At 37.5% G+C, this 14,463-nt stretch overlaps 2 protein-coding genes across 4 annotated transcripts in view; one reads left to right on the top strand and one right to left on the bottom strand.

Annotated features, from left to right (window-relative positions):
• Mcm7 (minichromosome maintenance 7) overlaps positions 1-2,973 on the top strand; it is a 38,946-nt gene extending 35,973 nt beyond the window's left edge. The window contains exons 14-15 of one of the 2 annotated variants that reach the window (XM_071656160.1): positions 1,497-1,620; positions 2,173-2,973. In XM_071656160.1, the coding sequence (XP_071512261.1) occupies positions 1,497-1,577 (81 nt within the window). In that variant the 3' untranslated portion in view covers positions 1,578-1,620; positions 2,173-2,973. Of the gene's footprint in view, positions 1-1,496 lie in introns of both variants that reach the window. The other variant, XM_071656159.1, reaches the window with a different exon arrangement.
• A 2,648-nt stretch (positions 2,974-5,621) lies between these two features.
• Dsp1 (Dorsal switch protein 1) lies at positions 5,622-14,078 on the bottom strand. 2 transcript variants are annotated; one of them, XM_071656162.1, is made up of 5 exons: positions 13,952-14,078; positions 11,161-11,321; positions 8,600-8,757; positions 6,859-7,033; positions 5,622-6,704 (listed from the first exon to the last, which is right to left on the bottom strand). In XM_071656162.1, the coding sequence occupies exons 1-5, from the start codon at positions 14,049-14,051 to the stop codon at positions 6,579-6,581; spliced, it is 720 nt and encodes a 239-aa protein (XP_071512263.1). In that variant the 5' UTR covers positions 14,052-14,078; the 3' UTR covers positions 5,622-6,578. The 2 variants fall into 2 exon arrangements, with proteins under 2 accessions (XP_071512263.1, XP_071512264.1); XM_071656163.1 differs by lacking the exon at positions 13,952-14,078 and adding an exon at positions 13,551-13,678.
• Positions 14,079-14,463: the final 385 nt, after the last annotated feature.

Genomic DNA, 14,463 nt, shown 5'->3' with positions numbered 1-14,463 from the left:
GACAGCACGTCAGCCCCGGTATACCACATCGCTCCAATTCACTCTATTCCTTGCCCTCCTTTCACCCTCCTGCATGTTCAGGCCCCGATCACACAAAATCTTTTTCACTCCATCTTTCCACCTCCAATTTGGTCTCCCTCTTCTCCTTGTTCCCTCCACCTCTGACACATATATCCTCTTGGTCAATCTTTCCTCACTCATCCTCTCCATGTGCCCAAACCACTTCAAAACACCCTCTTCTGCTCTCTCAACCACGCTCTTTTTTATTTCCACACATCTCTCTTACCCTTACGTTACTCACTCGATCAAACCACCTCACACCACACATTGTCCTCAAACATCTCATTTCCAGCACATCCATCCTCCTGCGCACAACTCTATCCATAGCCCACGCCTCGCAACCATACAACATTGTTGGAACCACTATTCCTTCAAACATACCCATTTTTGCTTTCCGAGATAATGTTCTCGACTTCCACACATTCTTCAAGGCCCCCAGAATTTTCGCCCCCTCCCCCACCCTATGATCCACTTCCGCTTCCATGGTTCCATCCACTGCCAGATCCACTCCCAGATATCTAAAACACTTCACTTCCTCCAGTTTTTCTCCATTCAAACTCACCTCCCAATTGACTTGACCCTCAACCCTACTGTACCTAATAACCTTGCTCTTATTCACATTTACTCTTAACTTTCTTCTTCCACACACTTTACCAAACTCAACGTAGGTTTAGACCATGGTGGGAGACATTGTTTACATGTGCTGTTGAAAGTTGAGAGAAAATGTGAACAAAAGCAAGGTAGTTAGGTTAAGCATGGTAAAGGGACCGGTTAATTGGGTGTGAGTTTTAAAGGAGAAAATTTGGTGGAAGTGAAGTGTATTATTTACTTGGGATTGGACATGACAGCAAATGGAACCATAAGTGAGTCATTGTGTGGATGAGGGGGTGAAGGGTCTGGGGTAAACCATGGAAAGTTTTGTGGGGCCTGGACATGGAAAGGGAGCTATGGTTTCAGTGCATTACACATGACAGGTAGAGACTGAGTGTGAATGAATGTGGCCTTTTTTGTCTTTTCCTAGCACTACCTCACAAGCACACGGGGGGAGGGGGTGCCATTTCATGTGTGGCAAGGTGGCGGTGGGAATGGATGAAGGCAGCATGCATTAATATGTATATGTCTGTGTATGTATACATTGAAATGTATAGGTATGTATATGTGCGTGTGTGGGTGTTTATGTATATACATGTGTATGTGGGAGAGTTGGGCCATTCTTTCGTCTGTTTCCTTGCGCTACCTCGCTAACGCAGGAGACGACAACAAAGTATAATAAAAAAAAAAAATACTTGTTGGGTTTGACTATGTATGCTTAATTTTAATTTCCAGAGTATGTATACACCTCTTGAAACACCAAAGTGCATAGAAAGTATTTTGAACACTGCAGTAAGCTACCTTACCAGTTATTTTAGAAATACTTACCAATTGTTTTTTCTCAGGTGAATGAGTGTATTGAAGAATATGAGGAGCTGAATGTTTGGCAGCTAAATCAAGCACGCACCAAACTAACATTTGTATGAAGGACGACCCTAAAGACATGTTTCTACTGCCATCCATACTAAAGTATGAGAACTGTAATATATATATGTATATATATGCTGATAACCAGGAGGAAAATGAAACATGGAGACTTATCGTGATTCAATTTCCTCCTGGTTATCAGCAAATACTAGATCATGTGCATCACTGACCTACTGCAACATATATACTGATTTTGTATTATATGTATGCCAGTATTTCTGCAGGATCATTATTTTTACTTTTGTGATTTATCAAAATAATAAAGAAAAAATCTCAACTGTATCCATGACATGATGCCACATTCAGTGATTTATCCATGCAAAATAATTTAGCTCATTCTTATGCAACCTATCTGTTTTCTTTCCTTATTACCTAGAAAGACTATTCATTTCCTCATACATTTTCCCATTTCACTTTTAAGTCCCATGCATGCATGAGCCATTCACTGGTTTTGCTAAGCTCTGTATCGTAATCCTACTTTGGGATTTTTCTGTTAATCTGTCTATCTATCTATTAATATCCTATCTTGGAACTCCCTTGTGGGAGTGGCTATGGCGATAAGAGTCTCTATAATTAGTGCCTCACCCTTAACAGGCCACTTGCAGAGGGCAACTCTAGTGCAGTGTTTGCTCCTGCCTAATGTTCCTCCCTACTACTTCTGTCTACTACTGCTATCATTTTGCCAAAAGGCAGGGTTTGCGCATAGTCCTCGCTGCAGGAAAATCTAGTGTCATGAAGAACAAGCTTTGTGAGTTGTGTTGTCAAGTGTTGTGTATAGCAAGGAGAGATTGTATGTTTATAGACAGACTACCAGTGGTCAACATATGGGCGAGGCAAAAAGAAAAGATAGCTACCTGGATCAGAGCAGTGTAATTTGACAACCAGTGAAGTGCTGACTTGCTATGCAGCTGTCACTATCCCTCGCAGTACCCAGGTGAGAAGCACTAGTAACAAACAGGTGGGTAGTATTGGTAATATACCTCCCTGGTTGTTACCAGTTCTACATGCAAGTTGCACTCCTTTGACCCTGGTAGCTGTGTCTTTTACTGCCTCATGCACACATGGACTACTGGCAATATGTTGTGTAGAGTATTCACATGCTATTCTTGAACTATATTCTTGTAAATTGATCTCTTTTCTAAAGCATATAGCATTTTCCTTAAAAATTAACCAGTAGTGTATTCTATTGAATTTGAAATATGGGAAGATGAAGTATCTTTTAGGAATCGCACAGTATTTTCCTTACACCTTAGCTTGAAGTTACATTAATTGTGATACTTGCATTGGTTGATGTCATATTGCCCAGGAATACAACTTTCATGTAGAGAATGCTTATTTGTTTCTAAGTTGCTTTGCAAGTAAATAAACTGTATCAAACTTAGTTTTCTACTATCACTGGTTTTTTGCTTATACATAATCGGTTTCATTTTACGTACTTGGGTTAAAGATCCTTTGCTAAACTTTTTTTTTTTTTTACCCATAATGCATTTAATTTACTAGACCTTAGCACACACTTGTAGGTAAAGCTGAACTGTGCATGCATATTTTCTATAATTTTCTTTCAGCTTTTGTGAATCATGTTGGAATTCATTTCAGAAACCTGGCTTTGCTAAATTATAAATTTCTCAAACAAGAATACTTTTATGCTCACCCATTTCTCACAATTGAATATGGACTTGAATTACAAAAGTTTACCCAGGTTGAAAAGGGTTTCATATTTATATTAAACTCAATGACTGAATGACCAGAATTGGAATTTTTTACGAACGTTTGACCGTCTCATTTTAACTATCTTTTGCTTAGGTTTAAATATGAAGTGCAGATCTGTCCAAGCATAGATTAATTCACAAATTTTATCAATACAAAGGCACTAATTATCATATTTTAAAAGTCCCACGACTGTTTTGACTGTCCCCAGCATTGGCTATTTTAATGCACCTTACATAATGTACAAAATGGATGCGACCATATGAGGCCACTTCTTCATCTGTTCCTGGTGCTACCTTACTAACATTGGAACCTGTGAACAAGTATGAAGAAAACATGTAAGAGACATGGTTTCAAAGGAAGTACGTCTGGAAAAAATTTTTCGTTCCTCATAGGTCAGAAGGTAGTGGTAAAGACAAGCATCATAAAAGGGGATTTGTAAGTATCTGAGTGAAATAGGGAATGGACTTATGACAAGCCTTTCTAGGGTTAAAACAACCTGGTTCACAAGGATTCTGTCTTGATGCTACTTTTATTCCTTACCTCTGCAAGGTAGTGTCAAGAACAGATGAACAACAGCCTCATTTATGTTCATCCAGTTGCGTAGTTATGTATTATGTACCCAAAGCATAGACTATCATCCACTGCTAAGCCTCAAAGGTTTACATTGATTGCTCCTTTGCCATGGTTCAGCCCACTTCATAGCATATCAGTACCACTCATACCATTCCAGTTTTTTCTATCCAATGCCTTTTTGGCCCCCCTGAATTTTCAGGTCCTCATACCCCAAAGCCAACTTTCCTGCATCCTTCCAACAACTTAAGTCTCCATCCTTCCTTTCACATACAGCACTTATGGCAGTCTTCCTTTACACATTTCCATATGACCAGAGCATTTTTCTGCACATCCACGCATCCAGGTTGGCTTTCTCTATTAAACTCACGACATCTCTCTCAAACCCTGTCATTCCACACAATATCAAACTGCCTCGCATTATGTCATCTGCAACCAATAACTGATTTATATCCCATGCCCCACCACCTCCATCATATAGACTCCCTACAAGCTCAAAGACCCATGCATTTACCTTCTCACCAGTCTTTGTAAAAGGATAAAGAACTCCCTTGCAACAGGTCCTCACAACATACCAAACATTCATCTATATCGCCTTTCCCTGTTCAATCCAAGCTCTTCAGAGATATATTTAACCACTCCTGGCTACACAAAAAAATCCAAATCTAAAAACATGTCAGCATAGTATCAGTTTTAAAACCCTTCAAACTACCCAGCTCCTCAACCTCTAGCTGCCCCATACCACTTCTGACTTTGGTTTCCAAACCCTGAAAATCCAAAACAGAATCAAGCAAAGTATCTTAATCTCATCAAGACATGGTTTCAGATCCAATTGCTCCAGTACCACACAACAAACAAAGCTCAAACAACATATCTCTAGAGCAGAGCTTTCTCAAACCCTTTTCAATCTTCTTGCAACACTACATAAGAACAATGGCTTACGCAGGAAAGAATGTTTGCATCTGCACAAGTCTTCAGTCACTTTATTTAACCCAATACAAGCACCTTCTTATCACCATCAATTGCTATTTGCTCCCACTCAAAACACCATCTATTTTGGGCATCACATACCACAAACTAAACACAAAAACAGCAATAAACTAAGTGCCCTTACATTACTGCCCAGTGCCAGATTTAGACTAGAGGTCTCTTTATATCTCCTTCAAATAGTTCATATGCTCAGCACTATACTATACCTTACTTGCATAGCCATCCATCCTGTCAATATCAAATATACCTTCACACTAGACATATGTGCATAAATGGGTTGTAACATGAACCATTTATATGCTTGCTTGTACAGATACATCTAACCTCATGTTTACATAACATCATGTTTAATATCCAGCATTATTGACTGCCTGTTTGTGGTTACACTGTGAGAGAAGTCACCTTCAGTAAGTTTAGATTGTTGACAAAGGGAGTACTGAAGCCTTAAATGAGGAACTTCACACTCCAATGAAGTCCATCATTTCCCTACTACTAGTAGTGGTGCAGCTTTAAAAGGGCAGGAGTCCTGGGGTTGTATAATACTAACAATGATAATGGCCATATCCCAAAAACACCTCAATATACTTGACCTAAGTGATAAGCTACACTTTATCTGTAGTCTCCAGGGATCTTCTATTTCCAAAGCACAGGCTACTGGGATAGGTAGTTAATCTTCCAAGCTATTGTCTAAAGCACTTCATAATCACTTCAGAAAATGCAATTTAATTCAACCAGCAAATGTTTTGCTATGTAGGCACAAATGAATGAAAAAGTTATTACAAACTGTGTTTTTATTGTACTCTTCATACAAAAGGTCACAACAAAATGGTGTGTAGGAAGATTATACAATAAATAGTAAAGCTCAATTCATCTTCACTCATGCCTGAAGAGTAATTCAAATTTCAGTTTTGGAAGAACATCCACAACTATCTAGATCTATTAAGCTCATATTGAAGCTTATAAAAAAGTATTTACGACATTCCATAATCTTCTACCGTTTAAGAATATTGTGACCTGTACAAAGGACCTACCCTTCCCAACAATGTACGATATAAACTTCAAAATTAAAATCCCCATGTAAAAAAATCATATTCAATCTTTGATTCAAATCCATTAATTTCATTAATAATACATCATAGAGTTGTAAATGAATTAGCTTGACCATTTAGGCTCTATTATGACATGATGTACAAATTATAACTATGAGGGTGAAGTACATCTACGACAATGATAGTGGATCTGAATAAAAACCAAGAGATCATTTTGTTACAATGATCATGACTCCTTAGGACCTTATAATGTCCTTCATACAAAATGTATAGCTATACAAGAATGCATGTGCAACATTCATGAGTTCTTAAGAAAAGAACATGAAATTCCATGATCCTAAACCTAACAAATAAAAATAAATTAGTCACTCAAAAGAGAAATAAATATTAGTGATTCCAAACTGAAAGTCTTTGATCATATTTAAATTGCAATACACCATTTTCTTTGGCATTTCTGAAAAAACTTAAAAGGACCATTGGCCTTTTAATCTTGAAAAGGAAAATTCATTACAGGGAAAGAAAATTGGGATTGTCGTTACCGGTATAATTCACATACTACAGATACCCTATGACATAGGGACATGTCTTGACCAAAGGATTCTCCTACAGATCAAACATCTACAGTCTAAAACAAACAAAATCATATAATACTTCTGGTTATCCTTAAAGTATATAAGAAGTTCATTCATCCTCTTCTTCCTCGTCTTCCTCTTCACTTTCACTTTCGTCTTCTTCTTCTTCATCATTTGCAACAGCAGTCTTGAGTTTTTTAGCTCCAAAGCTCCCCTCCTTGAAAGCTTTCATTTCCTGCATAAATAATGTTATACTGTATGTCATTCTACAAAATGTCTAATTATAGTGCTAATTACTACTTTCTCATGTAACCATAACAAATATCTCATAAAAAAAATTCATGTTGTGCACTACAGAAACTATAAAGAAGTTAGAGATCTAAACAAACCCTCTCATATCTGGCTTTATCATTTTCTGCCATTGCTTCATATTTTGCTCTAACTTCTGGTGCAGTATTACTCCAGGCAGCACCAAGTTGCTTGGCAACTTCTCCCACGCCCATATCAGGGTTGGCTGCACGCACTTTTGGTCTTTCATCATTGGAGAACCAAAAGAATGCAGATCTGTGAAAGAATTGCATGTTATCTAGGTTTACAACTGATGCCTAAGTTTTGCAGTGTGTGTGTGAAAGGAAAAAGATGAAAGTAAATACAAGTGAAAGCAAGATTTTATTAGTTTAGGAGTAAAAAGAGATAGGTTACCTCAAGTGTGAGTTTGAATGGCAAGAACTAGGAAAAAGTGGAGTGCTTTAGATACATGGGAGTGGATATGTCAGCGAATGGAACCAGGGAGCTGAGGTGAATCACAGCATGGATGAGGGGATTAGGTCTTCAGCACATTGAGGAAAGTATGGCGAGAGATCAATGTCTTTAAGGCAAAAATCACTATCTTTCAGGATAAAAGATCAGTGTGTTTTAATACACAGATATAGTATTCCTAATGGCACTGTATGGATAGAAAGTGTGGGCCTTAGATAAAAATGTAAATGATAGGGTAAGTGCATTGGAAATATGTTTGAGGACATCATGAGGTGTAAAGTGGGTTGATCAAATAAGAAATGATAGGGTCAGAGAAAGGTGTGGTAGTAAGAGAAGTATATATGAGGGAGCTGAAATAGTTTGGACACATGGAGAGGATAAATGAGGAAAGGATGCCAAAGAGGGTATAAATTTCAGAAGTAGGAGAAACAAGAAAAAGGGGGTGGAGTGATGACGTTTAAGAAGTTTTGAAGGCCCCAGGCCTGAACATGCAAGATGGTATGTTGCTTGCAAAGGATAAAGCCATGTGGTTTACAAGGGATGAAGTGTTATCAAAGGGCTCAGGCAGTCAGGGAAACTATAAAAAGGTCTGTGAGGCCTGTGAATATGAGGCCAAGGGTACAATTGGGGTACAGAAGAATAAGCTACCCAAGAGAACGTTTTCAAGCACTAAACTAATGCTTTATACCCAATAGCAACCCTCCATTATACAGAGGTCCAAGTACTCAGTTTCTAAGGCTGTCATCTGTTCTTGGCACTAACACAGGAAACGGCGAATGTTTGAAAATATACATAGATATAGAGAAGCTCAGACTAGGGACACCTGATAGCATGTTTATCACTTAGTTCGACAGGAAGCCTTATCTGGCAAGACTTTTATGGGTTTCCCCAGATCCTTTTTTTTTGGTCATTCTTGAAATTCATAATGAAAATCACAAAAACATTTATATAGAAGAAATATGTCAAAGAAATGTTCAAGTTTAAACAGAGTAAAGCTTACAAAAATATGGAAAATACCCCTACCCCATTGCTCATTAAGAAAAAAAAAAAAGTTCAAGGGTCACCACCCAAATGCTGAAATCAACCATTCACATCCCTGTTTATGATCAGTTTTCAACTAAAGCTTAACACTGAAAAGTAAATCTAGTGAGACATAATTAAGAAACACTTCAATTTTCTTTTGAAGGTTCCATAATGTATTGTATAATAAACTACTTCCAAAGTGTTATTCTTGTGAACTATTTTAAGTTCTAGACTAATCATACTGTAAATGAACTTTCATATTCTTTTACACTAATCATACTGCAAAATACAGTAAATTACTTCTACATACCAATAATTAGTAAAAGGTACTTTTTTAGTAATACTTACAGAGCTCTCTTAGGAGCATTTGGGTCCTTACGATTACGCCTCTTACGGGTGGCCCGAGCTTGGCGAGGTCCCCTATAACCTCGCATCTCTGTGTCATATCGAGTTTTGTCCTTCTCAGCCATGTCATAAAAGCGATGTTTCTCTTTATCAGTCATTGTCTGTAAAAAGGATATGCATATCCTCAAATGAGAAATATAAATAGCTGCTTGGGTACTTATATACTGTCACTGTGTTATAACTATGCCAAAACTATACAATCAGAAAATGCCAAAAGATGAGCCATGCATTGCAAAATGCTCAGCCTGAGGATGTGTAACACACATCCTCATGAAAAAAGAATCTGGAATTTCCAACTGAAAGATGGAGTTGAAGATGATATGCTAGGTTGCTGGGTACATACGAACCTGACAACTGGAGAGAAGCGAAAGCTAGGATGATGTTCTTTGGTTACTAGATATGTGCCGAGTTTTAAAATGCTGTGTGACATGAAGTTTCAGTAATTAACACTGAAAAGTTTTAGGTGTCCATGATATGCCAGTTTTAAATTTAAAAGATTGGCTGTCTGTCTTTTCTATTATTTAAAATTGCATTAATTTCCCTCCTACTGGTAAACACCTTTTATACCCTTGCATACACTAAAAGGGACACAGAAATTAAGGGAAGAGAGCTAAACCTGCAGTAAAGAATTACAACCATTTTGTGCATGACTGAAAAACCCATATTTTTCATCAGTATGGGCTAGGATCCTTACAGCTACCACTTTATGCTTTCCAGTGCAAGTCATACTTTTTATAGCCTTAATTTTAATCAGATAAGAAAACTGGATGTTTTGTCATTTTTTCCAGATATGGTAAAGGCTAGAACACACAAACCTGGCCTGTATTTTGATACAAGTATCTTTGACCTTAAATATAATCAGTTATTGATAAAATCAGAACATAGGAACAAATTGCTGAAATTGTTTGTCAGACAATGGTGATAAAACTGTCACATAAAAATACAACATTTTTGCAGCCATATAGAATCAGGTGGGTCAAAGTACTTCGTTAAATATTTTAAACATAAAAAAAAAACTGTTGGGGATGAGAGAGCTTGGGAAGTGAGTCAGTTGTTGTTCGCTGATGATACAGCGCTGGTGGCTGATTCATGTGAGAAACTGCAGAAGCTGGTGACTGAGTTTGGTAAAGTGTGTGAAAGAAGAAAGTTAAGAGTAAATGTGAATAAGAGCAAGGTTATTAGGTACAATAGGGTTGAGGGTCAAGTCAATTGGGAGGTGAGTTTGAATGGAGAAAAACTGGAGGAAGTGAAGTGTTTTAGATATCTGGGAGTGGATCTGGCAGCGGATGGAACCATGGAAGCGGAAGTGGATCATAGGGTGGGGGAGGGGGCGAAAATTCTGGGAGCCTTGAAGAATGTGTGGAAGTCGAGAACATTATCTCGGAAAGCAAAAATGGGTATGTTTGAAGGAATAGTGGTTCCAACAATGTTGTATGGTTGCGAGGCGTGGGCTATGGATAGAGTGGTGCGCAGGAGGATGGATGTGCTGGAAATGAGATGTTTGAGGACAATGTGTGGTGTGAGGTGGTTTGATCGAGTAAGTAACGTAAGGGTAAGAGAGATGTGTGGAAATAAAAAGAGCGTGGTTGAGAGAGCAGAAGAGGGTGTTTTGAAATGGTTTGGGCACATGGAGAGAATGAGTGAGGAAAGATTGACCAAGAGGATATATGTGTCGGAGGTGGAGGGAACGAGGAGAAGAGGGAGACCAAATTGGAGGTGGAAAGATGAAGCGAAGAAGATTTTGTGTGATCGGGGCCTGAACATGCAGGAGGGTGAAAGGAGGGCAAGGAATAGAGTGAATTGGAGCGATGTGGTATACCGGGGTTGACGTGCTGTCAGTGGATTGAATCAGGGCATGTGAAGCGTCTGGGGTAAACCATGGAAAGCTGTGTAGGTATGTATATTTGCGTGTGTGGACGTATGTATATACATGTGTATGGGGGTGGGTTGGGTCATTTCTTTCGTCTGTTTCCTTGCGCTACCTCGCAAACGCGGGAGACAGCGAAAAAAAAAAAAAACTGTTGCTAAGGGTAACTACTGATAAAGGCTACTTAGACAAGTCCAGAAGGCTTTCAGGGTTGTAGTGACATGGGATACATAGCACTCACTGCACATGCTGCTTATTCAACATTAATGTCATTCTTTGCTTTTCCTTAACTCTGCTACATTGTCATCAGTGTGCCAGAGGACTGCTCCAATTGTTCCAAAGATACACATATAAGGACAAACATACCTACTCTGTTTCTTCTCCAAGACAAACAGAGCGGATATTTATGTGCTAAAGTATCTTTGAAACAATCGGAATAATTCCCTGGCAAACTAATGCTAACTTTTATTGAGGCAGAGTTAAGGACAAACAACTAACCAATACATGCCTGTTCTAACTGTACTAGTTGAACTAATGTCAGCAGTGGATTTCATCTATTGACCTAAAAAAATGTAGCAAGATTAGAAATGTGTACAGTACACACACATCTCTTCAGTGTGTAAATTCTATTTCTCACCTTCCAACGGTCAGCACATTTGCGAGAAAACTCTGAGAAGATCACATTCTCATCAGGATGCTTCTTCTTGTGTTCCTCGCGACATGTCTGTACAAAAAAGGCATAGGCAGACATTCGCCCACGTGGTTTGGTGTCTATCAATTTGGCACGTGGCATGATTGCTGCAAAAAGATACAATGTCTAGTAAAAGTTTGTAAAATATGACTGGTACCTGATGGTAAAACACTGCACACACCATGAACAAGTGCCATGATCAAGCATAAGTATTGGTATATGTAATTTAATTAATACTGCATGAGGAGGGAGTTTTACACTTGTAGGACCCAAACTTGAACTTTCTCTATCATGCAACTTTTTAAATTCTGTACTTTGTCTAACTTCATTATATGAACTAGTTTTATCCAATTCACCCACAAATCCTAAACTAAGAAAGTACTTCTTTACATTCTTTTTAACAACTGTCTTCATTAATTTCACGTTATGGCCTCTGGTTGTTTCCTGTATCTTTCAAACTGTTCGCTATTCATGTCATTGAGCTGCTTAAAAACTTTAGAAGTTGTGATTAAGTCGTCCTTCACTGTTCTTCCATAGTGGACCAATTCAAGGCCTCTGGCCTTTCTTTGTCACTATTAATTCAGGAACCATCTTTGTTCCCCTCCTCATCATATCTATTAGTTTTCTGTGCTTTTATAAGTGTAGTGACCATACTTCAGAAATCTATTTAAGTTTTGGCCTAATGTAGAGCATGTACAGTTTGCTAAACATTTCCTTAACCCCTATGTATGTTTCCCAGAAACCAGAAGGAAGTAATAATGTCCAGGTATTAAAATACATTTTCACCTCAATATAAGTTTATGAAAGACTTATTATTCAATTTTTTTGTAATAAAAGAAATTCTCTGCTGATACCAAATAACAAATACTGGATAGAATCTTCCAAAGTAGAGACCTAAAATATCAGTATAGACCTCTAATTATAGTCGAAGACATAAATTCCAAGTTCATGTTTCAAAGATTCACAGAATTACTGTAATGTACAATTTTGCACTGGTTCATTCTCCATATAATCGTTTATATGTACTAAAATCATTTCGAATACACATCCATGGAAAATAAAATAATTTACACAATGTCGAACTTGCCTATTATCTAATGAAACATACAAAATTATCGAAGACATAAATTGGAAATATATATAATAGTTTAGTTTTCCCATTATCTTTCAATATAGAACCATTAATACATAGAATGAGGAAATCCCAGTGAAGTAATTGTCATACATGGTCACGAAAGAAACGAGTGTACAATAGTGGTCTATTTACTGAATACAAAATGAACAAAATGCAAATTTCATTTGGAAAGAAAAATTATAAGTAACGTTGGTTTGGGCTAGACGAGGTTGTTTGGTCTAACCTGCCTTGGAACTATACACCCTAAATCTAAATACGCCAGTAGGAATTGATCAAACAAATTTGATTAATATTTTTGTTCAAACACAAAGGGAAGTCTCTTTAATATCCTGAGTATTCTTCCTGCCTTGGCCGTGTTATAGGGCCACTCTCAAACTTTAAGTCCTAAAGGATTTATAAGCGCTTGACATATATAAAAATACATAAGGCAGCTGAAAATCTTTCATTGATGTAATTAGCATCGTAACAACATAACGTAATTTCAGCTGAAGCATTTGGCAAACCTCAACAGAGTATATAACATAATCATAGAAGATGCATATATGACATATTCAGACCAATATCAGCTGTGTGCCTCAACACATTCACTCAAATAATCAGTTTTAACAATAATTGACAACGTGAACTAAATTACAAGATTTCATCTCCATTTAATATAATTTTTTACGTGATAACCGTATAAAGTAAGTCAAAACAAATTATTACACAGTACTGGCACGATTCCTTCATACTGTGTAATCTAAAGAGAATGTAGCAAAAAAAAAAATGTAAGTACTCATTAGCTGACTGAATGAAATTTCCTTTGTCTCATCCCCGCCATTAAAATTCTCGAGAACGACTAATTGTGACCATCACTTCGGTGCCGGATTAAAGATGAAAGAATGTGACGCATTCCTGAACCATGTTCATGAAGCAGGTTCATTATCCTCGACCATATTTTGTGAGGCAAAGTTTGCTACATCGTGACCAGTCTGTCCATCGTATTCTGGGACGACCACAAAAATCTGAAATGGTGAGACGTGTCCCAATGTCTATTTAAAGCCTTCCTATATATCTTAAAAATTACACTCCATTAAATCCATTTTACTTTCATAAACTCCTGTCTTTCTCTGAAACTGGAGAATTTCATTTTATAATCATTAAAGTAACTATAAATGAAAAATTTCGATAATACGAATTATAAGTCCAGTCCAAGCCACACCTTGCGTCACACATCCGAACACCATTGCCAAATGAACACCGTAACTCCTCCTGTCTTCATTCCGACTCTGCAAATACTGAAGCTTGACCAACTTGCTTTCCAATGTGTCACCGAGGGCGTCCACTTGAGCGACACAACCGCCGCAAACTTTATCAATGCTAAGAATATTCGCTCATTTTACTGGGAATTATAAATACCTCTCCTCACAAGGCCCCGCACTTTGTTTTATGGCTGCCATTGCAAGGCTTTAAGGATGACGCTCATAAGTTTTATAAATTTCTGGCCCAGACAAAACCTATTAGACCCCAAATTTTACATTAATTTGTTAACGTACCCTAGAAGATCCGATACACCACGTCATAAAATTGGAACATCCGGATATATGCCTAAAAATACTTTACCTGAAGGTGGGTACACTAACGCTAGGTTCCACGGACGAGTCGACGGCGTTCTTCCATAGAGAAAGCATAGGAAGGCAATCTCAAACCATGATTGGTTCATTTTGTGTTTCCCGCAAAAATTATCCAATCACATTTTAGGTAAGACGACCGGCAACTAGAAAAACTAGCCAATGAAAATCGAGAAATAAAGGGAGAGTTGACAAATTAGGTTTTTCCGAGTTTTGAACATTATATTTAATTTAATGAAAATAGTGCATCATGCATTACATCATAGTATGTACAGAAGACGCACATAAATTATGAATGAGTGAATGTACTATTGACTTAAATGAAAGACTGACAGATAATATCAAGATTAATGCATAAAATATAATCATAAATTGCTAACGCTGTTGAACATTTAAGCCAATCAATATACTTGTTCCTTACCAACTAGGAAGAAATCTGTAAAGAAGTGCTTTAGAAAATTAAACTTTTATATATCATTTACTTATCGGAACATATTTCAGTAG

This window comes from Panulirus ornatus, chromosome 62, assembly GCF_036320965.1.
Source record: "Panulirus ornatus isolate Po-2019 chromosome 62, ASM3632096v1, whole genome shotgun sequence".
Taxonomy (NCBI): Eukaryota; Metazoa; Arthropoda; class Malacostraca; order Decapoda; family Palinuridae; genus Panulirus; species Panulirus ornatus.
The sequence above is the reverse complement of the archived record's forward strand: the minus strand, read 5'-3'. Positions and strand labels throughout refer to the sequence as shown.

Excerpts from the sequence above, each read along its gene's own strand:
- Dsp1 (XM_071656162.1), bottom strand. The coding sequence starts at position 14,051 with ATGAACCAATCATGGTTTGAGATTGCCTTCCTATGCTTTCTCTATGGA. Across the intron at positions 8,758-11,160 it reads AATGTGCTGACCGTTGGAAG|ACAATGACTGATAAAGAGAA; the intron begins GTGAGAAATAGA and ends TCCTTTTTACAG. Across the intron at positions 6,705-6,858 it reads ATAAAGCCAGATATGAGAGG|GAAATGAAAGCTTTCAAGGA; the intron begins GTTTGTTTAGAT and ends TTATTTATGCAG.